The sequence below is a fragment of the Triticum aestivum genome, chromosome 2A (genome assembly GCF_018294505.1).
Source record: "Triticum aestivum cultivar Chinese Spring chromosome 2A, IWGSC CS RefSeq v2.1, whole genome shotgun sequence".
Classification (NCBI taxonomy): domain Eukaryota; kingdom Viridiplantae; phylum Streptophyta; class Magnoliopsida; order Poales; family Poaceae; genus Triticum; species Triticum aestivum.
Genome location: NC_057797.1, coordinates 392,616,896 through 392,642,664, shown reverse-complemented (window position 1 = coordinate 392,642,664; position 25,769 = coordinate 392,616,896). Strand labels below are relative to the sequence as shown.

Below are 25,769 nucleotides of genomic sequence, written 5' to 3'. Positions count from 1 at the left end.
TTTTTATGGGCCAGAAGGAAGGCAATGGGCCCTGGTTGCACCTGGGGGTGCCCCGAGGGGGCATAACCCACCAGGGCGCGCTAGGAGGCCCAGGCGCGCCCTGGTGGGTTGTGCCCACCTCGGGTGCCCCCCGGACCGCCTCTTTGCTCTATAAATACCCCCAATATACCAGAACCCTAGGGGAGTCGACGAAATATTCATCCAGCTGCCGTAGAGTCCAGAACCACCAGATCCAATATAGACATCATCACGGAGGGGTTCACCACTTCCATTGGTGTCTCTTCGATGATGCGTGAGTAGTTCTTTGTAGACCTTTGGGTCCGTAGTTAGTAGCTAGATGGCTTCATCTCTCTCTCTCTCTCTCTCTCTCTCTCTCTCTCTTTATTCTCAATACAATGGTCTCTTGGAGATCCATATGATGTAACTCTTTTGCGGTGTGTTTGTTGGGATCTGATGAACTTTGAGTTTATGATCATGTCTATGTTTTTATATCCATGAAAGTATTTGAGTTTCTTTTATCTCTTTTATGCATGATCTCTTATAGCATCGTATTTCTTCTCCGATATTTGGGTTTTGTTTGGCCAACTTGATCTATTTATCTTGCAATGGGAAGAGGTGCCTGGTAGTGGGTTCGATCTTACGGTGCTTGATCCCAGTGACAGAAAGGGAACATACACGTATGCATCGTTGCTACTAAGGATAAAAAGACGAGATCTATATCTACTGCCATATAGATAAACAGATCTTGTCTACATCATGTCATCGTTCTTATTGCATTACTCCATTTTCCATGAACTTAATACACTAGATGCATGCTGGATAGCGGTCGATGTGTGGAGTAATAGTAGTAGATGCAGGCAGGAGTCGGTCTACTAATCTTGGACGTGATGCCTATGTAATGATCATTGCCTGGATATCGTCATAATTATTTGAAGTTCTATCAATTGCCCAATAGTAATTTGTTTACCCACTGTTTGCTATTTTTCTCGAGAGAAGCCACTAGTGAAACCTACAGCCCCCGGGTCTTCTTTCTCATATATTTGCCTTGCGATCTACTTTTCCTTTGAATTTTTATTTGGATCTATTAAACCAAAAAATACAAAAATACCTTGCTGCGTTTTATCTTTATTTATTTTATTTGGCATTCGATCTATCAATCTACTACAATTTACCTCACATCTGCTTGCCTATCCTGAGGCGCCATACCCCGGAAGGGATTGACAACCCCTTTAACACATCAGGTTGTGAGGTGTTGTTGTGTTTGTGTGCAGGTGATGTTTATGTTGTGTTGCTTGGTTCTCCTACTGGTTCGATACCTTGGTTTCATAACTGAGGAAAATACCTACTGTCGATGTGCTACATCATCCGTCCCTCTCCAGGGAATTACCAACGTAGTTGCAGCTACCATCAGATATACGTGCGAACGGAAACATTTGTCTGGGATTCATCGTGTGGGATGTACATATGAACGGAAAGGTTCTTCTTGGATTGACTGTGTGGGGTGTACATACAAACGGAAACATATTTCTTGGATTGACTGTGTGGGATGTACATACGAAGGAAAATGTTTCTCTGGATTCACTGTGTGGGATGTACTTACAAATGGAAATGATTGGGCCTGTATAATTGTATGCGATGGCTATCTCGACCGCACATGAGCTCATTTTGCGCAGCGTGTGTGACCTAAGGGCCTATCCCCGACGGTTTCTGGGTCGTGTGGGAAGGACCTCCCCTATCGCCCACACTCACTAGGCGATGGTTTAAAATGCCATCGTGGAAAAGGGTTAAAAACCATCTGTATAGCAGCTTGTTTTACGAGTGAATGTCATGTAGTTGACCTTCACATAACACCACTAAAGGAATCATAACATACATATCATCAAAATATCAAACGAATACCAAATTCACATGATTACTTATGACAAGACTTCTCCCATGTCCTCAAGAACAAAAGTAACTACTCACAAATCATATTTATGTTCAAGATCAGAGGGGGTTGAATATCATTAAGGATCTGAACATATATTCTTCCACCAAATAAACCAACCACATCAACTACAAGATGTAATCAACACTACTAGTAACCCACATGCACCAATCTGTGGTTTTGAGACAAAGATTGAATACAAGAGATGAACTAGGGTTTGAGATGAGATGGTCTTGGTGAAGATGTTGATGAAGATTGGTCCTCCCATGATGATAGGATCATTGGTGATGATGATGGCTTTGATTTCCCCCTCCCGGAGGGAAGTTTCCCCGATGGAATCGCTCCGTCGGAGAGCAAAAGTGCTCCTTCCCAGGTTCTGCCTCAAGATGGCGGCGCTTCATCCTGAAACCTTTCTTCTGATTTTTAGGTCAAATGGCATCATATACCAGAAGATGGGCTTAGAAGGCCTGCCAGGGGCCCAAAAGCTCAAGGGGTGCGCCCTGGGGGGGAGGCACCCCCAAGACTAGTGGCTGCCGGGTGGCCCCCCTTCTGTTGATTCTTTCGCCAATATTTTTTATGTATTCCAAAATAAATCTCCATGAATTTTCAAGTCATTTGGAGTTGTGCAAAAAAGGTGTCTTTGATATAGCCCTTTGCGGTCCAGAATTCCAGCTGCCGGCAATCTCCATCTTCATGTGAAACTTGCAAAATAAGAGAGAAAATGCATACGGATTGTATTATAAAGTGAATAACAGTCCATAATGCAATAAATATTGATAGGAAAACATGATGTAAAATGGGCATATCAGTGCCTACACCCCCCAGAACACCGGCGTGGCAGCAACAGTCGGAGACAATGGGCCGCACCTACCATCAGGCGATGAAGACGACATCGTAGGGTGGAGCGAGGCACAACTACATGTCGTCCAGATCTGTGCCGGAGCCGCTGCCACCTGCCACAGATGCATATGCCACGAACAATCGCCAAGACCCCAAGGGGAAGCGGCCGATGAGGAAGTGTGGAATTTCGACCACCCCTAGTGCTATGTTTATATTCTAGCTTTTTTATGTTCTATTCAGGTAAAATTTAAACTCCGTCGGCCCTTTTCAATGAACTATGTCGATGTCTAATTTCTAAAATGCTATGTTTTTATGTTATCTCCTATGATCTACATAGTCCGCATGTGTTTGTATGAAATAGGGTTAGGACATTTGGCTTGGTGGTTGTGGAGGGAGATTCTGTCCGGACACTACCAGTGGACACGCGTGCGGACGTTTTCAGGGCAAATTTGTGAGTTGTGGATGCAGATGCTCTAACGACTCGTTCAGCTAACCTTCCGAAAGAAGTATATGCTCACCACGTCCAAAAGTCTCACACATCTGAAAAACGGATGTTGTGGAAGTCTCTGACATAGAAGGCATGCACACGAAGCTTTCTTGCTAAGACCCCGTTTGTTTGGGTTTTTGCTTATGCTTTTGCAACTTTTTCATTTTGACAAAAAGTGACAAAAGCTCCTAAATAGGGTCTTTTTGCTTCAGTTTTTTTGCTTATGAATCAATATTGTTATATGATGGTATAAGCCAAAAGCCGAAGCAAAAATAACCTATTTAGGAGCTTTTTTGGCTTTTTTGCCAAAGTAGAAAATCTGCAAAAGCAGAAGCAAAAATCCCAAACAAATAGGGCATAAGTAGACATGGCAATGGGTTGCTGCTTGTATGTACTACTATCATTCTCAGCCCAGGCCCTCAAGAACTGTCTTAGATGTCTAATCTTAAACTGCCATCTATCAATGTTGGAAGTTCCCCTCTACTCTAAAGCCCATTCCCTGGCTATCAAAGCAAGGAATTCCTCTCTCTCTCGAAAACGAAGTTTCAAAAGAAAAGATATCTTTGTTGCCACGGTGTACCACCTCACCAGAATCGACAAGCGGGGGCGTGTGGTCAGAAATTCCTCTTTGTAACGCGTGCACTGTTAGCAAGGGGAACTTTTGCTCCCATTCTACACTTGTTAGCACTCAATCCAATTTCTCATACATTGGATTCTCTAAATTATTTGCCCAAGTGTATTGCGTGTCTGTGAGATCAATCTCTCTCAGGTCGAGGCTCTCAATGATAGCATTAAACATGAATGACCATCTACCATCAAAATTATCATTATTCTTTTCTTCTCTCCTTCGAATAATGTTGAAGTCTCCCCCAACAAGAATGGGTAACATCTCCCCCCACATATCCTAACCCAGTCTGCTAGTATATCAGGTTTGAACCCTGGTTGTGCCGCCCCGTACACAGTAACCAATGCCCACCTGAAACCGTCGAGTTTCGATCTCACATGAAATTTGACGGCGTAGTCACCCAAAAACACGTTAACAACCTCAAGAGATTCATAGTTAACCCCGAGCAAGATCCCGCAAAATCTTCCCCGGGGTGGTAATCAATGCCAATCATAGTCCAATCCACCGGAAATAGTACCTAGAAACTGCGAGGTGAAGTTATCACGCCCATGTCTTAAGCAACGCAATAAAATCAAGCTTAAAATCCCTTGAAGACTCCGCCAAAAACCTACGCTTAGACAAGTCCGCAAGACCTTTTTTTGGAATATATGTGATTTTTCTGAAAAATAATCTATGCAAGATGATGCTCGAGGGAGTTACGAGCTCACATGGCGCGCCCCCCAGGGCATGCCGGGTGAGCTTGTTACTTCTCCGTTAGTCGGTTGGGGCCCTTCTTTTGCTGCAAGATAGCTAATATCCGGGGGAAATCCTGTCAAAATTCTAGCCCAATCGGAGTGATGGATCTCCGGGAATATAGGAAACGATGAAGGCTAGAAAACAGGAATGTTAAACAGAACAGAACAGAGAGAGAGAGAGAGAGAGAGAGAGAGAGAGAGAGAGAGAGAGAGAGAGAGATCCAATCCTGGAGGGGCTCCTACCCCCTGAGAGCCATGGAGGCCAAGGACCAGAGGGGAAACTCTCCCCCATCTAGGGAGAAGGCCAATGAAGAATAAGAAGGAGGGGGACTCTCCTCCCTCTCTCCCGGTGGTGCCAGAGCGCCTACCAGGGGAACCATCATGGTGGCGATCTACTCCAACAACTCTGCCGTCTTCCTCAACACCTCCATCATCTTCACTCACCTAATATCAGCGGTCCACTCTCCCGCAACCCGCCATAACCCCTTATTGAACATGGTGAATTATGCTATATATTATTATCCAATGATGTGTAGCCATCCTATGATGTTTGAGTATATTGTTTTGTCCTATGGGTTGATTGATGATCTTGATTGGTTTGAGTTGCGCGTTTTATTTTGGTGTTGTCCTATGGTGTCTTCCGTGCCGCACACACATGGGTGATTCCCATTATAGGATGTTGCAATACGTTCATGATTCACTTATAGTGGGTTGCGAGAGTGAGAAAAGCTTAAACCCGAGTAAGTGGTTTGTTGCGCATGGGAGTAAAGAGGACTTGACACTTAATGCTATGGTTGGGTTTTACCTTCATGATCTTTAGTAGTTGTGGATGCTTGATAGAGTTCCAATCATAAGTTCATATGATCCAAGTATGTAAAGTATGTTAGCTTAGGCCTCTCCTTCATATAAAATTGCAATAATGATTACCGATCGTGTTGTCAATTGCCTAGGAGAATCTCATAAATCCTACCACCACTTTCCACACTCGCTATGCTAACTTGACTATTCTTTTATTAAAACAACACATAACTTTTATTTTCATGTTCGTTATTATCTTGCAAACTTATCCCACTACACCTACAAAGTAATTATAGTTTTATTACTTGTCCTAGGTAAAGCGAACGTCAGTGTGCGTAGAGTTGTATCGGTGGCCGATAGAACTTGTGAGAATATTAATTCTACCTTTAGCTTCTCGTTGGGTTCGACACTTGAAAAAGTCTACAAATGATTCCCTATACTTGTGGGTTATCAATGTGGAGGTGTGGTTTTTTTTTTTGGTTCTAGGGCATGGTTCTGGTGTCTCTGTTCCTCCTCTCTGAGATTCGATCATACGGAGTTGGAGTAGTAAACCAGAGGGAGGTGGAGCTGCATGATACAACCCTGTATACTACTACATGCCCGAACAACAATGACCGGCAGATTGCATCAATACTGTTGCGCTGGAGCCGGTCGGTGCCTCGGGGTCAATGATGACATTGCCATCACAGACGGGCCAGATGACCCATATATGATAACTATCATTACGAACCGCCTGACCCGTCACTTCTCCATAGAAGAGTGATCCAATAAGAATCTTATCCCTAACCATTAGAGGCTGGTTAGTTATGTTTATTCTTGCTAGAAGCTAAGGCTGCACTGCTAGAGGAGCCCACTAGGTACCACTGCTAGTAGTGCAGCCCCAACTTCACGACCATGCAAATCACAACATCATGCGACAAAAATAACAATACCTATTACAAATGTGTGTTCACTTTAAATGAGATTTGAACATCATGACGACAATTGAACATACAATACAATGATATTACAATTGGATTTTTTGTGTGTAATTATTAGCACAAAAACATCTATAACATATAGCATAGTGATATAGCAATTATACATTATTTTTCTTGTAACTATTAGCATAGTGGCATTATAACATGGGAATTGCAACATGTTTCTGTGTGAAATCACTGTGTCGATGACACTATCACATAGCAATTGCAACATAGTTTTTATTTAACTCCGAGCACAATAACAATTTAATACAATGAACACAACTTATTTTGCAAATAATATAATCACAATTAAAAAAATAGTATAGACATGAACCCAAAGATAACGAGTGTACTAAAGCTCACCATCATGGATGCTGTCGCGTCCTAAGAACATAGCAGTGATGCCGAGGTTAACAACCGCCCAAGGTGGGCCGGGAGACCCAGCAACACCGCGCAAACACCATGCCTTGCACCGGCTGCCACACGCTCGCACCATGGCACATGATGTCACTTGCACGCATGGGCCAACCATGCGCTTGCACGAGCACCTACTGCATGGCGCATCGACGGGGGCGCGCGACCAGAGGTAGCGTACGTCCAGTGATGGGAAGGGCAAGGGACGATGAGGCGGGAGGTAGTAGATGGTTGGGGTAGGGTTAAGTGTTAAGGTGTGCGACGACAAAGGGCTGGGTTAGGTAAAGTGTTAAGTGGCGGTTATATACGCACTTGGAGTCATCACCGACCAACCTCTAGAAATGGTGGTCGGTGATGATATCATAACACAGACTGGCTCGAAGCTTAACCCATCAGTGATCCTATGTCATAGAATTTTGCTCCATTTTAACATTTCTAATATGCCTAAGAAGAACGCCGGCTGACCGGTGTCATGAAAAATGCACACTGAGAGGCGACAGGTCACCGTCGTGGGAATTATCGCAGGTCCAGTGCATGCTCGTTGGGGACCCACACACTATTAGCCGAACAACGGCGCTATTAATTGAGGAGGCATGAATGTGTTAATGCTCTGTTTCACATGTTTCTCACCGTGGAAAAAAGAGATCAAAGTTTGAATAGATAGTAATGACCAGAAACTAAGGGAAGCGGGTGTCAGTGATTAAGTATTAGCACTGATGCGCTAATTTTGACAGTGGTGTGTGATGTACTTTTGCCCTTGCAATGGTTGAGAAGGACACCATCACTAACCGGCCAAATTTTAACCGGTCTGTGTTAACAGTCTTGCACGGCCTATAGAGGCTTATATATCGTGCCAACACTGGCCCATCGATGACTACCATCATCAGTGACGCGTGGACACTTTACGATCAGTGATGAGGGGTTAGTGGTATATCAATCTGTAGTAGTGGTAGGATCGTACCACACAATGTCTTTTCCTTTAGAGAGCTGTGCACAACTAGTTTTCATCCAACTTGATTGTGTCTTTGTAAGGTAGGCTATTATCACGTCAATGATGTGATTTCTACCCATAAATGGGTGTTTTCCATTCAATGTTCTAGATATCCTTTTCCGTTAGGATCCTAGTGAAATCATGCAAGAAGGATGCGCAAATGCGGTAAAATTCTAAAAATCATATAACTACTATGCAAAACATAAGGTAAAAATTGACACAAAAATGGACCCATCAATTGCTCGGAAATAAATACCTACATTCTAAAGCACTCTCTGATGGTTCAGGTTAGACCACGTATTCTCCTTTCTGGAAAGGTATCATGGTCATGGAAGTCAAGAATAGTTTTTTTTTCACAATGGGCTGTTTTTGGTAGGCAATGGCTTTACTACTAGATTCCGAGAAGACGTATTGTTTGGTGATACACAACTAGCCTTGCAATACCTGTGTCTTTAACATACTGCGGAATTGAAAGATGTCTCGGTTGCCATAGTGATGGGCTACGTGTGGTTGAACGTTGCTTTCCGGAGACCCCTTGGTGCAAATGGACATAGTGGGTAAACCTTGTTTAAAGGCTAATGATGATCAACCTTCCGGATGAGGCCAACACACTCAGTTGAAAGTTGATGTCCTCAATGAGTAATACTAGACTCACGAGCAACGAACGACGAACTTTTACGGACACCAGTGTGTGTCCTCCTCTAATTACCCCCGCCCCCTACGGATTTTCATTGGCGGGCTTGCCTCACTTAATCAAATCTCAACCAATCAAATCCTAACCACCCCGTAAATCCCCTATAAAACGTGTGTCTAGTATTACTCCGTCCTTAAGGGTCTTCGCCGTCAAATTCATGTACATGGCCTTCACTTATATAGCAGTCTTTCCACCACAAGCAGTGGCGGATCTAGGATTGAACAATGTGGGGGCAACAATGAACAACACTACAATGGCTAGAAAAAAAATACTACAGTACACCAAAATTATATGATGGACAAACATTGCACTAGTAAAATAAATTTTGTAATTTGTGTATGGGGGCCATGGCCCCATATGACCCCACCCCTAGATCCACCGATGACCACAAATATATTTGGAAAATGAAAATTCCTTCAAAAATAAAAATGTTCAAGTTGTATTTAGATCAACAGATCATCCGAACAAAAGATAGACTAAGAAAATGAAATTAGCAAGGATGCACTAGGTGTTGCTACTGTGGTAACGAAGAGTCGATTCCGTACCGTTTCTTCATTGCCCACATGCCAAAGCAATTGCAGCAATCTCTGTCCACATATTTTTTAGAGTTAATAACACTTTTAGAACATAAACTTGCACGGTGCATACAAATTCATACATAAAGTTGAAAAATGACACAAAGTAGTCCAATAACTTGTGTTTGAAGTACATTTACATACATTTTTTTGTCCCTGGCCGTTATCTCCCTGTTCAGTCTGTGTGGTCTCTAAGTGTGGGGCCCACCTGTCAGTGGGTTAAGAGGAAAAATAAAATAAAGAAGCGTTGCGCGCTGTTCCCGTAGGACTTGAACTCGAAAGTTCGCGGCAAGTGTGTGACCGACTAGCCTGTGAGCTACAAATTATTACCATTGCAGATGGACATAGTACTTTTATATATCTTTCAGAGGGAGAACTGATCTGAATGAAAAACTAAACACTGTACACGTGCGACACTTTACCTTTAAGAAATTGTTTGGCTCACTGGCCCAGTAATGAACCAGGCGTGTTTTTATTAAAAAACAGGGGTAAAAACCAAGCCGTCGAAGGATATTTGCAAAGTTTACTGATTTACATGATGAATCCATTAGTGAACTAGAAATAGTGATCAACAGAATCAAAAATCGGCTCAGACATTTCATCGAACACGTAGAACGTGGGTGAAAATATGGGGGAGTTTGACGTACTGGGGAGCCTTCCAGGGCGGCAAACTTCTCCTGTGGCGACCTAGTCGGCGGCGGTGTGCGTTGGGGCGGCGTTTGGTGGCGAAGCCCTGAGTTGGGATGGCGGCAAAGCACCGATACCGGCGAAAATCCGGTGACGGCAATGCGAAGGAGGGTGAACATAGAAGAGAGGAGTGTTACTCAAGCAAGGAGAGGGAAGGCGGATTTGACCGAATTGGCGCGGACACCAGCAACCAGTCCTACGTGGCGGGCATGCCCAGGCGTGGCCGGGACTCCCCATATCCACCCCATATATGACCGGATATGAGGAGTGTCGATCAGTCCGGGCGTTTAGGCCGGATACGGGTACCCCGATTGGGTGGCGTTTTTTAATCCGAACAGTGACCGGGCATTTAGGGTAGTACTGCCCATCCGAATATTTTGGATAGATATGATGGGTCTGGTTATAGATGCTCTTAGTAAAGAATACATCCTAATTTATAGTGCCTAAAAAATTAGCTGATGAATCAGTAGACGGACAGCACTGCTCTAACAATCTGAATCAGAAGGCACACTGGTTTGGTTTCAAAAATTATATGGAGAAATAACAAGAATTCTTCTGTCAATAATATAATAAGAAGATTATCTTTACCTAATAATAAAGCATGGATTGACTCCGCGGGTTTATCATCACAATACGCTTCTTCCCGTGAATTTACGCTTTCGGTTTTTTTTAACACATCCATATTTTTTCTAAAATTCAAGGTGGTACTAATCGTTCCGTAACGCGCGTTCGTCCTCTCCTCCTGTCTGTTTAGGGCTTTAGGATCACGTAGAGGAAAATGACTCTACATTGAGCACGTATAGCTTTTGTATTGGGCACCTTCTGTAGCTCCCACGCCCTGATTCCCTATATAAATATAGGGTGAGATTGAGGGGACACCTGAGATCGAGGAGAGGCGAGATCGATCACGATAATAACGATCCGCTGGTTGCGACACGCGCGGCCAGGCCGGCGACGCCTCGGCCCTTCTGAGTTGGCCAGGCGAGGAACCGCCGGGTGAAGCCCGCGTAGGTAGGGCTACGTGAGCGCACAATTAAAAGCTCGGGGAGGACGCCTTTGGCAAACCAGATCGATTCCACCGTGACGTATGTTCCGGCGACGGTGAGTATTGCCAAAACCAATTTAAGCCGAGGCAACCTGTCCAGCTCTAATTGTGTCTTGCGGGTCATCTCAAGCAGATCGGATCGATGTGGTCTTTGTGAAACTATAGTCCATCTTTTCCTTCGTCCATCGACCTGCAACCTGGTAATTCGAGTCCGACTGGTACACGCGGGACACCCGCCGGGCCGCTCGCCGGCGTCAACAAACTGCCATGGTCTTCATGCTGATCAGCGCGCGGCAAGGGCACAGTCGTCGGCAGCGCGGAAACCAACAACGCCTACACAACTCTGGCAACATCCAGCATCACTGTCATCCCGAGGGCAAGGCGGTCGTAGTAGTCCCGTCAGAGCGGACGGTGGCGTCCGGGAAAGCATGGAGACAACACCTACGCGATCTGATGCCCACCTGCCTGGGTCGAGCTCGTGGTACAAGGCAGCCGCGGGACGTGGTAACGAGGACTCCCTGGTGTACTTTAGCCTCACCGACAGCCCCGTGAGCGAGGCAGCCATTGTTAGCCTGACTCTGCTATTCGGTGCAAGCTCTACGTGGGCAACGTTCCCAGGTGGATGTCGCCGGCGGAAGGCTAGATCAACTTAAACATCAACTGCTCCTTCTTCAACAGGGAACACATAAGCGGTGCTCGTATGATTGCCCGGCGAACTGACGGATCGGTTGTGTTCGCTGCCTGCAACTCCATCCAGAACTGCTCCAAGGCCGAGGAAGTTGAGGCTGGTACGGTTGCCAATGCTCTCCGTTCGAAAAATCTAAACAAAACGAAGTGGTGTGGAATTGACGAAGAAACAAAGACAGGTTTGCTTTATCTAGAAGAGTGCTAAATAGTACAGACTAAGAGAAAATGCAACAAGGCTGCCGATTTGCACGGGGAGTCTGGAACACATTTCCTGAGTTGATTAGAGAGCCTGTAATAGTTGATTGTAAAACTCATGTTACCCATTGATAAATAAAGCTCTTTTTGCCTTGAGAAAAAGGATCTCGTGCGCACCACGCGGTTACGGCCCTCTGGGCCGGGGCCCGAGGGTCAATGTTAGCGCCAATCGAGCTACTGCCTGTGAAAAAGAGGGGTATGGTAGGGTTTTTTTTATGGATGCAGGAATTTTTTTCATGAATTTTAGATTGGGAGAATTTTATTAATGGAGGTAGGATCTTTTTCTCATGAATTTTAGATCAATGGCTACTTTTGGGGCAAACAGGTAACGATGAGCCTACTTCCTTTTCTATATATGTATTTTGCTTCAAATCAACAAATCATGTATCCAAGTTATTTGGAGGTTCAAAATTCAATATAAAATAGAGGAAATTCTCATAAGGGTTTCCTGGTTCAATGCAACACCATAATAATACATTCTGAAGTATTTTTAGCAATTTTTAGTATAACTTTTCTTCCAAAATTCAAAATCAAGTTTTGTATTTAAAAGGAGTTTAATTCAAAAATATGTGATTTTTGCATTCTGAAGATTATGGAAAATGTATAAAACCTTATATTAGAAGATTTGAAATGCACACAATTCAAATTAATTGCATTATATACCTATTATTATGAAAGGTTGTGTCATGCATAGGTGTCATCGGTATTATGAGTGGATGATCGAATGGGCACCACAGATCTGCATCCTGTCTAATCCCCACAACTTTATCCTTCTTCATATGCTTCCTCTACTCTCACCCGATAGAGACAAAGGTCTTAGCGGAGTGGGGTGGATGGCGATTACATCGAATGGCTCTGCTCGGCCTGGCGCATGTGTACCGTGTGGCCTGCCCGAAGCGACAGGCGGAGCAGGCGGTTGCGGCATGCTTAACCGCAGGTTTTTTCTTTCCCGTTGCACCGCACGGGCATATAGACCAGACCGTATACGACTAAAACGTCGTGTCGAATAGAACACTAAAATTGCTTGCAGATAGGCAGCTGGGTGCATGCAGAACTGTCGAGGCCGAAGTCAGCGCTATTCTGGTTGTACTGAAGGAATTGTTTAACGTATTCCGAGGCTCCCTGGTGGCGGAGATCGACTGTGCAGTGGGGAAAGGAGCTACAGGCTGATTCTGTAAGAAGATCATTGTCCAACCCAATTATTGTTGATACTAAATCTGCGCTGAGAATTTTTAGGCATATCACATTAGGACAGTTAGAAGGACAAACAATGGGCTGGCTCATGAACTAGCCAATGTTGCCAAAGCTCATGGAGACCTTGTGGTTGCGGATGGTGTCCGGGACCAACTACATGATCCGCTCTGGAAGGAACACGATGCAGCCTTGATTTTGGTCTAAGTCTTGATGTTATCCTCAAAAAAGATATTGCTTGCAGATAGGTTATACACGAACATGCATGTTGTAGGTTTGTTAATTTTAATTTTGGAATACTGAGATCTGTTCAGATGCTTTCCTTACTATTATGCTAAAAAATCCAACAGATAGTCACTGAAGTTTGTTGGTTACTCAACTTGGTGCTGCTTGATCGGTACTAAGTCAAGATGAGGGTGACCATGATAGCTGGTGTTGACTGTTGAGTATAGGTATCTGAACTGAATTTTCCATTGTGCCCAAACCAACACATTGGATTCTTTCTATATGCTGCTACCATTTTTCAAAGTAAGAACATGATGATGCAAATGAATCTCATTATGTAGACATAGGTAATCTTAGTTTTTTACTATGTAAACTATGATAGGAGTAGGACCAGATAAATATGTATCCATTTTTTTTTCTATTGGTCTATGACAAAGGGGATGTGCTGGACTGAGTGGCCGTTCTATTGAAACAAAGGGACGGAACTTGAAATATTTGAATCAATAAAGGTTATCTTTAATATGGATTTTATTATTAGATACTTGCAGTTGCAGATGTGTGTCACTTCCTTAGATCATGTTTGACTCTTAAAATTTTAGATGTTTCATATATAACCAACAATTATATTTATGCAACTGGAAGTCCCTGTACATTCTTTTTTATCTGCTCTAAAACATATTTCGGTTTATAAGCATCATACATGTCAGTCTATAAGTAAGATTATGAGTTGATCCAGTGCCAAAAACAAATCAGTTCAACATGTTTGTTCTAGCAGTTTTTGGCAACAATTCACGTGTGTATGAAGTTTTAGTTGAGAAATGGTTGGGACATCCATTGTTGTTTGTATAGTCTTACATTGTGAAATAATTAGTGATAGCAAACATGTTAACCAGGGAGCAAGTTTTGTTTATACATAATTTCAAAGGTACTATTAATTTTTGGCTAATTTCTTGAACTAAATAATGGCTAAAGTTTTTTTAACCAATTATTTGTGAGCTACAGAGGGGAAAAAATATGATTCACGGTATATTGTAATTAAGAAAGAAGAGTGATTTAACGGTAAAAAAGTTACATGATAAGTATTCCACCACTACAATATCTAAGCCTGATTCTTGCACCTTACATTCCCCCGTTGCAACGCACGGACATTTTTGCTAGTGACTAATTAAATAGCTAGCCTCTCTACGTCAATGTAGTGCGGTCTTTAGTTAGAGTTCCATCGGCTTCACCCGATATTTTATTTTTCAGTTTATTTTCTATCATCACTTATTGGCGGGGTCCGCACTTAAGAGAGCGCGGGCCTATGGCTTGCAAGTAAACAGGGTTAATAGAGAGATAACGACCTGGAACGAAAATGCATGTAAATGTACCTCAAACGCAAGTTGTTGTACTACTTTATGACATTTTTCAATTTTATGTATGAATTTGTACCCGCCGTGCAAGTTCATGTAATACAAAAAGTGTAATTAACTCTATCTTTTAATCTACCTCCACCACAAATAGTATAAATATGTTGAGAAACTAGTTAGTGAGGGTGCATGCATAAATCATTTGTTGGGAGCTACTCCATCCGTTTCAAAATATATGACTCAACTTTATAATAATTTTAATACAAAGTTAATATAAAATTGGGTCATCTGTTTTGAAACGAATGAAGTAGTAGATCTCATTCTCATGAGCCATGAGTACTCTGAATGATACACGAAATGCCTACATAGACCACGGAACAACTACAAGAATTAATAATAACTAGTAAATGTGCCCGTGCGTTGCAACGGGTAAAACAAAATGACTTTACAATGCGAGAAAATCACTTGATTTTATAATTTCACATATATCTTTGTTTAATTACCCATCTTCCGTCTAACCCCAATGCCGGGGTAGGTGGCCAGAGAGGCTTGCTGCACGCACACACCTGACACAACCAAACCAATTCCTAGCAACGATCCACCACAGCCTCTCACCCGGCAACGCTAATGCCGCCTTGTGGTGGCCGCCTTGTGGTGCACCAGTGGATTGGTGTTTGCGCTTGTTACTTTAATTTCTAAAACCAAGTATGTGATGTTATCGACTTGTTGACGACCGAGTTGTAGGTGCTTGACATGAACTCGCCATGCCTTATAAGCTTGACATGTTGTTATAATTAGTCTAGTGTATAACTTGACATGAATATAAAAAATATACAAACTGAGGGAAATACTTGTCCTGCTAGGTCACTATTTTGAAAAATGTTGGTCTTTACAACTCGTCATGCTTCAAACAATGATGTGCACAGCAAGACCACGATCCAACTCATAACCAACAAACACACTCACTCATACTGAATCCAACATAACCAGGAGAAACAGAGAGAAAAAGGATTCAGTGTTCAGATGCAAACATATTGACAAGCATTGTAGATTCTTCGCCGAGTCCCCTGTTTATGCCTTCTTCTCCTACCCAAAAAAGATGACGGTGCTTAGTTCTATAGGGTCAGCAGTATGGAGCCCGGCGTCTTCCGGGCTTTGAAGTCAGCGTGGGCGCGGGACGCCTCCGGCAGCGGGTGGGTGTGCTTCACGCGGATGTGCAGCAGGTCAGTATGTCACACAGCAGGAGCAAGACAAAATGTACCTTAAATATGTGGTGAACCAGCATATGGACAGTCATCCCCTTCAGCACGATAGCAGCCGCTGTGTGATCAATCAAAGGTGTGATGGGAACCAACATTGGCTGAAATAACCTGCTCTTTGGCATAAGAGCCCGTCGGCTTGCCTGCGTAGGCGACAACATCCCCAATGTTCCTGCCAGTCAGCCCGGGCCCTACGGCGGTCACCACACCAACAACTTCCATACCTGTTGGTTGAACAGATCATTAAGGTAGACAATAATCTAACAGAAACATTAATAATAGTGCCAATTGATAGAAGCAAACAACCTGATGCCATATAGTGTCATAGGATAACACAACAGAACACCAATTCTTCTTTAAGCAATAAAATAAATTGGAACATTTGGTCTTATGTTCAGTGAGCAATGATCTTGAGAATCATGCTTCTGGGCATCTAAAAGAGCGGACAACCAAACTTATGGTGTATGTATCAACTGAAATGTTTGTGCGTGGTTTGAGACATCTTTGAACCGGTAACTGAGATAATGTTGGTTTGGTTGGCAACTGGCCCGGGATAGATACATTTTCTTCGGTTTCATCAGCAACAGCAAGCTATCATCAATCGATCTAGTGAAATAATTGCAAGGTTTTTCATCCATACTGTACAAACAGGGGATCTAGTGAAATCAATTGGAAAAGGGCTGCGCTAATGGCAAGGAGCAAGAAAAGGGCAGCTAGCTCGAAATCCGATAAATCGAATGCCTCCTGGCTTCAGTTATGAGAGAGAACTCCAAGGCAGGATAAAGACCGAGTTGGATTCAGCCGCGTGGGGAATGAAACAACATTCAACCTAAATAAACAAAATTAGGAAATAGTTAGTCACTAACAATATTCAGAAAATTGACGGTAAAACAATCATGTTGATATGAAAAACACAAAATTGGACTGTAAGACCATAATACGCGTAGACTGGTCGGCGCCCGTCATTACCGCTTCTTTCTTGGCGTCGCTGGACAGAAGCCCGTGTCGCTCGACCCACTGCTGTCGTTAGACATCGGCATTGTATCTCACCATATCCCGCCTGGCATCTATATCCTCCCCACTCACGAATCAGTGGCAAAATCTGTGAGAGATGTTCTGCTAGACTGTTAAGGGCTGAATTGGCTTATTTTAGTGAATTTGAACATTCTATGGGATGACACTCATGAATAATCACTGCCCATTAGGCCGTTACTGTCTGGTTGTTTGCTCGTTGCTCATATTCAGTAATTGCAATTTACAAAATAGTCTATGTAAACTTGTCCTGCAATTTAACTGTTCAAGGAGGTGTTTGAGGATTTCTGATGCCAATATCTTTAGATGGTAACCGGCTATGCACTCCTCATTTTCACTTGGAGTCGACTTCTACTAAGTATATGAAAGTGCATTTGTTTCTTATGGCTTGTGTTCTTTCTTCTTTAGAGGGTCATGGACATGGCTTTCTTCGCTGAGGACGTCCATCGTTTAGCAAGGTATTGTTGTACAGAACAATAACATAATCTGAATTTGTTAACCCAGTTGGCAGCACAACAAAAAAGCTATCTTCACTCTCCTTTGGATATATATCACATATTTAACAGTCTGGGGTCACGCTTCTTTATTATTTATACTATATAAAAATATCTAATCCTTTTCTTTATTCTTTATTATTGTGTGGGTCATATATGCTAAGTTGTTCTCTTCTGTTGCAGCGCAAGTGTGGATGGACATACATACAGTAATCTCATGTCTGGCTAACATATTTACTTTTGGCAAGAAAAGTGAATTTTGGAGTTTCAGCTAAAAACTTCCATCGAAACTGTGGAGTGAATGACTCTAAGGAGTCGATGAATAATGTCCGTAAGCTAGGCAACAAATAGAAATGGTAAAACTAATATAGAATAGTATCAGCATGGTTGGCCATCAATAGGATAGTAGTTTGCTCATATAGGAGAAGAAAAGGTAACTAAACATCGCCAATTGGTATCAAAGAAAAACAAACAGGCCGATTAGATGAAACAGGGGACCAGCTTTAGAGCATTTGGTTCCAAAGCAGGCCACATTTGTGAAACAACCATAGTAGTGACAATTCAAATTAGAAGACTATAACAGAATGATGAGAGAAAGCACTTGTAAGGAATCTGCCGACCCTAGAGAGGAGCAATTCCCTTGTAAAGCCTGGCATTATTAACCAATAAGTTAGAGCGCATAGGATGAGGGTAAGTAAAGCAAATCATGAAGTTGTTAAGATGGCTGGAGATTTACTTACCCAGCAGCACCCTCAGATTTGATGAACTTGGGAAGCCCATCACTCAACCCACAAGCAAATCCAGGTTGTGTCTGCACACGGACCATGACAGTTTCAAAGGGGCATAGAGCGATATCAAAAATTACGTCAGCAGAAGCTGACCCTACAAGGTAAATTATAGGGTCATGTACTTCACGGCATTCTCAGGCCCAACCATATCTGAGTAGGTCTTCTTAAAGAACTTGTAGAACCCAAACTTGCAAGCCCCCTGAGCACTGGAACCAAGCATGGTAGGCACCCATCCCCTGAAAAATCCCCTAGCTCCTTGCTCCTTTAGCAGAACGCTAAATCCAGATGAGATGCTCTTGTATTTCGCCGGGTCAATCTGAAACAATTGATAAAAATGTGTTAGGTCCAAAATACTTACGTCAAACCTATCAACACTTTACCAGGTGCAGCTTAGAAGGTCCAAGATGGAGAGCAAACACATAGCAGTACATCTCAAATTCCATTATTCTCAACCAAGAAGAAACCCTTTTCTTAGAAATCAGACTACATCCCATAATAAATCACACCCATCTCAATTATCCATTTATACACATCACATGCATCAGCTAATCAACCCATATGAACTGCTTGCTTGTTTTATTTTATACAGTAGCTAATCCACCAAAAGAAGCTAAGGAACTCGGAACAAAAGCACACAAGGAATCATTGCAGGCAGTTCTATGCCCTGGAAGCAACACAAGAACCAGGCACATAGCATGAAGAACCATTACCTGCAGGTGTATTTCTCAAACACGCACATTGGAAGAACCATCAGATGCAGGTAAATACAGCAAGCACGTACACATGAAGAGCAATCATGCCACGGGTACATCATTCTCGGGGAGAACAGAAGGCCCACCCTTGGAGAGCTTCGTCGTCCTTTAGGAAGCAGCCGCCCCCATTTAACCTCGTCGTGGATCAGGTCATGGCCATGGCAGCTCGACGTGGATCTCGCCGTTGCCTTGGCCTCCCGTCTCACCTTCCTCCTCTCTCCACGCCAGAACTGGCGCGTCTGCCCCAGATTGAGCAAGCCCATGCAGGGGTGTTAGCTCGTGGCATTGCTGCCCCAAATCGGCTGGTGCTCCAGTTCGGCGACGGGAGGAGCCGTGAGGGGGAGAGAAAGGAATGCCCAGTGCGAGGGTGCCGAAAGGTGCGAGGGTGCCTAGCGAAGGGAGGCCGGCGTGGTGGGAGAAGACGGCGAGCGGGAGATGCACCGGCGAAGCCCTGCTCGAAACCCTAGCCATGGGGGCGGGGCTGCGAGCGGGCGATAGATGCCGGGAGCGGAGAATCTGGCCGCGGGGGAGGGAGGCGCGGACTGTGGGGAGCTCGGGTACATGTTGCGCGGTGCCGGAGCTCGCCGGAAGCGGTCGGCGTGGGTGGTGGCGGCGGCGGCGGCGAGGACTTCTGGGCGAGAGGGAGAGGAGGTGAGCGCGAGCCCGAGCCCGTGTGTGTTTGGGTATTTTTTTTCGTTACAAAAAGTGAAACGTTACCCACTTAGAAATAGGACTGCGGGTCAAATTCCCAGAAACGGAAGGAGTTTTTTAAAAAAACGCCGACGACGTATGGCCAGAAGCGGTCGCTGGTTTATTAGTAGGTAAAGATAAAGATAAAGATACAGATAAAGATAAAGAGGTAAAGATAGGTAAAGATAAAGATAAAGATAAAGATAAGCAAAGTAACATAGGGTGCGTTACGATGCCCTCGACGTACGTCGATTATAATCGAACATTAATTGGGCACTACGAGGCATTTTGAGGCTAATCTATCAAGAAGCTAATTAAATGCGTTGAAGAACAACGGCAAGTATATGCCGCCGTAGTAGCCGGCGCCAATAGACCCCCCTCCTCCAGCGATGCTTCCCGTGTCGGAGCCGCACTCGAACGGTACCCCGGCCAGGCATGGCGGCAGAGGCGGCAGCGGTGGCGGTGCTTGAGGCACCGGCGCCACGTTAGCCTTCGTCGTCATCGTAGTCTTGTGCCCGCGTTCGCCGTCCGAGTTGGCGTCCGCGCAGCCGCCGTTCTTGGAGGACGAGGCCTCCACGGTGCAGCTTCCAGTGGCAAGCTTGCGTTTCTTCTTCTTCTTGTGGTAGGAGATGCCGCGCGCCCTAGACTGCGCATCGCGGACGTCACGCAGGTATAGCCTGACGGCGCGTGCGGCGAAGGGGTTGCAACTGGCGTCTTGCTGCTGCGGCGGCGGCGCGCTGACGCTGCGGCTGTAGCGCTCGTCAAAGGCGGCGCGTAGGCGGCCGACGAGCGCGTCGAGGCTGCCCCACGCCTGGCGGAGCGGGCATTGGCACGGCGCCGTCGCCGTTATCGCGTGTACGCCGTAGGCCGGGCAGGGCGGCGCGTGGACGCGGGTCTTCCCGAAGCGGTCGAGATAGCGGAGGAACTCGAGTACGTGGGCACCGCTGCACCGGCGCAGCACGAGCGGTGGGCGGTGCGCCGCCAGGTACCGCACGAACGTCTGCCAGTCACGCCGTTTCTGCGATTCGTACCTGCTCGGCCTCCTCGCCACCGCCGGCTGCGCGGCGCCAGGACCCCCGCCGGTAGCTGGCATAGCCACACCAGAGGTCCAGAGCAAGCAGACGAATATAGTAGAGTACCAGTACTCAACTACGCCGACTGATGAGACTTGAGATGAGAAAGGCTGATGGAACGAATAGCGTGTATATATAGAGTGGACACCTACCGGAGTTATTGATGGTGGCTGAGACGAATAGAGGATGATAAGCATAGCATACTCGACGGCCGGCCGGGGACGGCGACACAGTGCAGGTGCTAGTAGGGGCTCGGACGTGTGCTGTGCTGCCTCTGGTGTATGATGAGGTCATCTTGTGCAGCCCCGGGCGAGGGAGGGGGGCCGGCCGCACGCGTATGTAGGGACCGTCTGCAGATCAGATCAGATCAGTGCAGAGTGCAGAAGGGAGGAGACTCGCTCGATCGATAGAAGGAGGTCGTGTCAGGCTAGTGATTGATTCACAACACGACGCATGCATATTAGCTGTGTGGTCTCCATTCTACTTGTGGCCTGGTCTAGCTACGACTACGAGGGTGAGGGTGGCAGTCGTCGTCGTCTGACTCGACATGCATCATGCATGCCATAGCACATAAAAGTGTCCTTGCATGGCTGCCGATGGAGCTCTGAGTCGACGGTATGCATGGCCCGGGCATGGCATGCACTCGATTGGTATCTTGCCTCGTTGCAGATACGTAGCATGCATGTGGTACGAGGCCCTGCCTAGCTTTGCATGCATGCACGTATGTGCATGTCTAATTACCGGTCCTTTCATCCGCGTCACTCTCATACTATCAGCGATATCATTAGTTCATTACTCTGATCCCAAGATAGTTGACGCGACGATATACAGCATTTTAGGCTGATCGGGATGATTAATGTACTACAATGGATTGTCTCCAAGGTACTATGTGTGACCAGGCCCGATCTACCCCGATGATGAAACGTATCTCCCATCCTTACCAGTTCGCCTTTCTCAAGGGCCATCCCATCCATAATGAAATTCTAACAATTCATGGCATCGATCATGAGGTTAAAGTCCACGATGGAAACTGGAAAGGCACATTCTTTAAGTTGGATTTCCAAAAGGCACAAGATTGCCTCAACTGGTCCTTCATTCGCTTAGTTCTTGAGCGAAGGGGGTTCGATGACCGTTAGTGTTCTTGGATCATACAGTTGATCACAAGCGTTAGCACCACAATTAATATTAGTGAGGAGGTAGGCTTTTAGGTTTTCTCATGGGATGAAGCAGGGGGTCCTGTCCCCCCTGCCCCCACCCACACACTCTTTAACTAATTGTTGATGTCCTTGCAGTCATCCTGGATAAGGTTAGGATCCACCCACATCTCCATTGTGATTGGGCATGTTATCCCTGACACTGGTGTTACACACCTTCAATATGCGGACGACACCATTATCATGGTTGAGGGGTCTTGATATCATCAACCTCAAGTTCCTTCTTCTATGCTTTTGAGGCTATGTCTGACCTTAAGATCAATTTCAATAAGAGTGAGGTCATGGTATTAGGGTATCCTGCCGTGGACTAACAACGGATTGTAGACAACCTTACTACAAGTTGTTCTCTTTCACCATTGGATACAAGGGGATGCCGCTATTAGATTCTAGGCTCCACATCTATAAGTTGACCCACTTATGGGTCGAGTTGCCTCTAGGCCTGAGCCATAGTGCGGACGATTTACATTCCAAGGAAGTAAATCCATACATATTGACTCGTGCCTTTCTAGTCTCCCCATGTATATGATGGGGTTGATCAGAGCCGGGGTGAGCTGTTGGTCAATGAGTCCCCAAGGCCAAGGAGAGGCACTGCGCTGACCCTTCTGGCTATCGCTACCTCATCCCGGGAAGACCACCAACCGACGGCGTGCCAGAGAAGCTTCCACCGGCCGCCGACCAAGCTAAGGTCATGGGGAGCGAGGGGAGAGACCGGGGTTGAGCAGAGGGAGATGAAGAGGGTGAACCGCCTCGCCGCCGTCACCCATGGAGGGACTTTGCCAGGCAGCGAGGGGGCACGGGGAGGAGGGGGACTGGCAACGGCGGGAAGAGGGTCCGCCCGTGTCGCCCCTTGGGGACGACATGGGGGCAGGGGACCTACCTACCTTACATGTGTATTAAATAGGAAGATATAGGTGAAAAATACAACAATGAAATGAAAATAATTCATAGTAAATGGTGTGCTTGTGTTGTCACATTATCCCATTTGTAAATGGAAATAATGCATACTAAATCGTGTGCCATGGAGAGATGGATCATGTTGGATGGGAATTCATGGTTGGGAGCTACCAGGTTCTCCATGGAAATTCTTCCATTTGCAGTCATTACTCCTATGAAGGATGATGCAACACTGATATGGGGGCTTCGGGGCTTTGGCGTGCAAGAGTGCCCTCCATGTCGTCCTTTTTGTGTTGGCCTCACTTTGTTCGTTTCCCGTCGCTAGGGGCGGAGCCAGGACTTGATCATAGGGTGGTGGAGAGAAGACAATGAACATATAAATGTTAATTCTTTCTAATAATGACCATACAAAGAGGGACACAAGATCATATGTATTTATATGACGTGCTTCCGGATTTTAGGTTGTTGTGCAAATTTTACTCATGCCAGAATATTTGATCAGTAGTTTGTGTATCAACTAATTTCATATTTAAGCTATCATGTATACAAACTTGCATGTAGATTTCTAATTGTCCCAAAAAGTGGAAACCAACACCTAACGGTCTATGCAAATCGAATAATATATTAATAATAACTTGCGAGAGAGCCTAGACATCAGCCGATGGGATACCTTAGATCTTCCTCGTCCCCCGGGCTGCATGGATGGGACAGTTCACATGTAATGGATGTAGGGGAACGTATACCCCTGTCCACGTTCTCTATCCAGCTTTCGGACCAGAACTCGCCAGTGGATAACCTTGCCATGGCCAACTGTGTGGTGCGAATTCGTTCGCAGGTGCGCAAGAGCTGTCACCTTTGCTATCCCGCCTGGTTACCAGGACGTACAAGAAACGAAACCAAACTCCCGAGGGATTTTTATCATTGCATAGTGTGAGGGTTGCAAGAAGGAATGGGGCCGTTGTTAGGATCCCTATGCAGCAGCGTACCTTAATCAACAGGTTTCGTGCGAGGGGGAGAAAATTGGGGATGAGGCCCTCCACGCTTATGTTGAGCTCTTCTCACGCACACTTTCACCTTGCCAAATTGCGGAAGTATCGCCGCTTGATGGGTGGGAAGCTGAGGCACTTCCACTCATGGATCAAGGGCTAGGAGAGTTGGATGCTTGATTAGATTGGGTTGGTAGACCGGTGGGCTTTCCCATGGCATAAGTCTTGAGAAAGTATTAGTGTGGAATGTGCAAGGTCTCAATACCCCGACACGTCGCAGTATAGTATGTGAAATGATGGATTCGGTGGGGCCAAACATTCTATGCCTCCAAGAATCTAAAGTAGAGGTGGCCACTCGCGACGTGGTTAGGCAATTTTTGAGTAATAAATTGGATGAGTTTCATTAGTTGCCGACTTCGGGCACTCGTGGAGGCATTTATACTCATGTGGGACTACACTCTTGCTGCACTCACGAAACCGCACGTGATGGCACACACAATAACGACAATGGTCAGGCCTGTTGTGGGGCTGAGTTGGTGGATGAATCATGTCTTCGGACCTTAGTTGGACAGGGACATAGTTGAATTCCTGAGCGAGTTGCAGGAGGTACGGGACCTACATGTGGCCCCTTGGATAGTTGTCGGAGACTTTAATCCTATCGTCAATGCCGACGATAAAAGCAATCTAAATATCAATAGACGAATGAGCATGGTTTGAGAGGTTGGTGAACTCTCTTGAGCTCAGAGAGATATACTTGAGCGGGCGTAGATATACGTGGACAAATGATCGACAACATGCCACCTTGGTCAAGCTAGATCGTGTCTTTGCCTCCATCTCATGAGAGGACTTGTTCCCCTCATGCTTCCCGTCAGCAGCAAGCACGATGACTTTCGATCACTGTCCACTTGGATGTCAATATACAATTTGGGAGGCGGTTCAGGTTCGATCACTTTTGGACCAAAGATGATGGGTTCTGGGAGGTGGTGGCCAGGGGCATGGGCGGCCACCCCCTCGACTGGCAACCCATTTGCAGCACCGAAGGACAAATTGAAGACCACGGCCAAAGCTCTGGTCACGTGGAGTTCTAGCTGGATTGGCAACATCAAATTCCACTTAATTGTTGTGATTGAGGTCATATATCGAATGGACATTGCAACTGAGTCTCGAGACCTCTCCACCGCAGAAGTCGCTTTGCGAAAAACGTTGAAACACAAGATTTTGGGACTGAGCTCCCTAGAGCAAACAATTGTCAGAAGAAGGTTAGGTTTGACGTGGCTCGCGGAGGGGGATGGCAACACGCGATTCTTCCATCAACATGCCACCCACAGAAGGAGGAGAAACATAATAAGTCAGCTGAAAGTTGCAGGCAACATTATCTCGGGGTAGGAGAGCACATAGGAGCATATAGACAATGACCGCACAACCACCATATACTTTTTGTCAAGAAAAAAATGTATTCCTTCACCGAGGCACAACCACCGAGGCATAAACCTAGCTATTGTACATCGGGAGCTCGGGAGTAGTGGTATAGAAAAAAACCCACATGCAATGATCTGGGGAGCTGGACCAGTACAATGAAGCATGAAATCCAAAAGAAGTAATACCTCAGGTGGGTGAGATGTGGCTTAGGCGTGCGGGTGGGATTTGCCCACACGACGGCAGCGAGCAAGGGCACGGAGGACCTTCGTCCGTGCCGGCGCCGGCTCAGAGAGGACGATGCGCATCGGCTTCCTCCATCGCCGATGGTGACAACATCAACGCTGCACCTCCTCACCTCCCGCAGTTGACGGGATCCGGTCGGATCTGTGACCACTGGTGAGGAGAGAGGTAGAGTGGACACTGTCTCTTGTTTAGATATGGAGAGGGTGAGAGAGCGAGACGCGAGAAACCCTATCAAACAAGAGGCTACATATACAATGGAGTAAAAATATCTCTCCATAGCAGTGGTTTTAAATAGAATACGCGCGTTCCTAGAACAAAGAAACCAAAACTGGCCGACAAATCTTTTTTTAACGTACCAAGAAGGAAAACTTGATCAATAACACGCCCCGCTTCTAGGTCGCACTTTGTGTCACTCATGTGTGGTCCCCGACCCTCCATT

The 25,769-nt window shown here is 45.5% G+C and overlaps 1 protein-coding gene and 1 long non-coding RNA gene across 5 annotated transcripts; both read right to left on the bottom strand.

The window, feature by feature from the left end:
* Positions 1-15,334: 15,334 nt before the first annotated feature.
* LOC123185304 (uncharacterized) lies at positions 15,335-19,555 on the bottom strand. Of its 4 annotated transcripts, none has more exons than XR_006493314.1 (5): positions 18,770-19,555; positions 18,012-18,375; positions 16,715-17,920; positions 15,748-16,574; positions 15,335-15,572 (listed from the first exon to the last, which is right to left on the bottom strand). It is a non-coding gene; the product is annotated as an uncharacterized lncRNA (long non-coding RNA). The 4 variants fall into 4 exon arrangements; XR_006493315.1 differs by having other exon boundaries at positions 15,335-16,574; positions 18,012-18,082; positions 18,182-18,375; XR_006493311.1 differs by having other exon boundaries at positions 15,335-16,574.
* A 46-nt stretch (positions 19,556-19,601) lies between these two features.
* Positions 19,602-20,809, bottom strand: LOC123185303 (protein G1). The gene has a single exon (XM_044597219.1). It carries the CDS (start codon positions 20,769-20,771, stop codon positions 19,812-19,814), a length of 960 nt encoding a protein of 319 aa, XP_044453154.1. The 5' UTR covers positions 20,772-20,809; the 3' UTR covers positions 19,602-19,811.
* Positions 20,810-25,769: the final 4,960 nt, after the last annotated feature.

What these genes read in the sequence shown, in the direction of transcription:
- LOC123185303 (XM_044597219.1), bottom strand. Translation starts at nt 20,771, where the DNA reads ATGCTTATCATCCTCTATTCGTCTCAGCCACCATCAATAACTCCGGTA.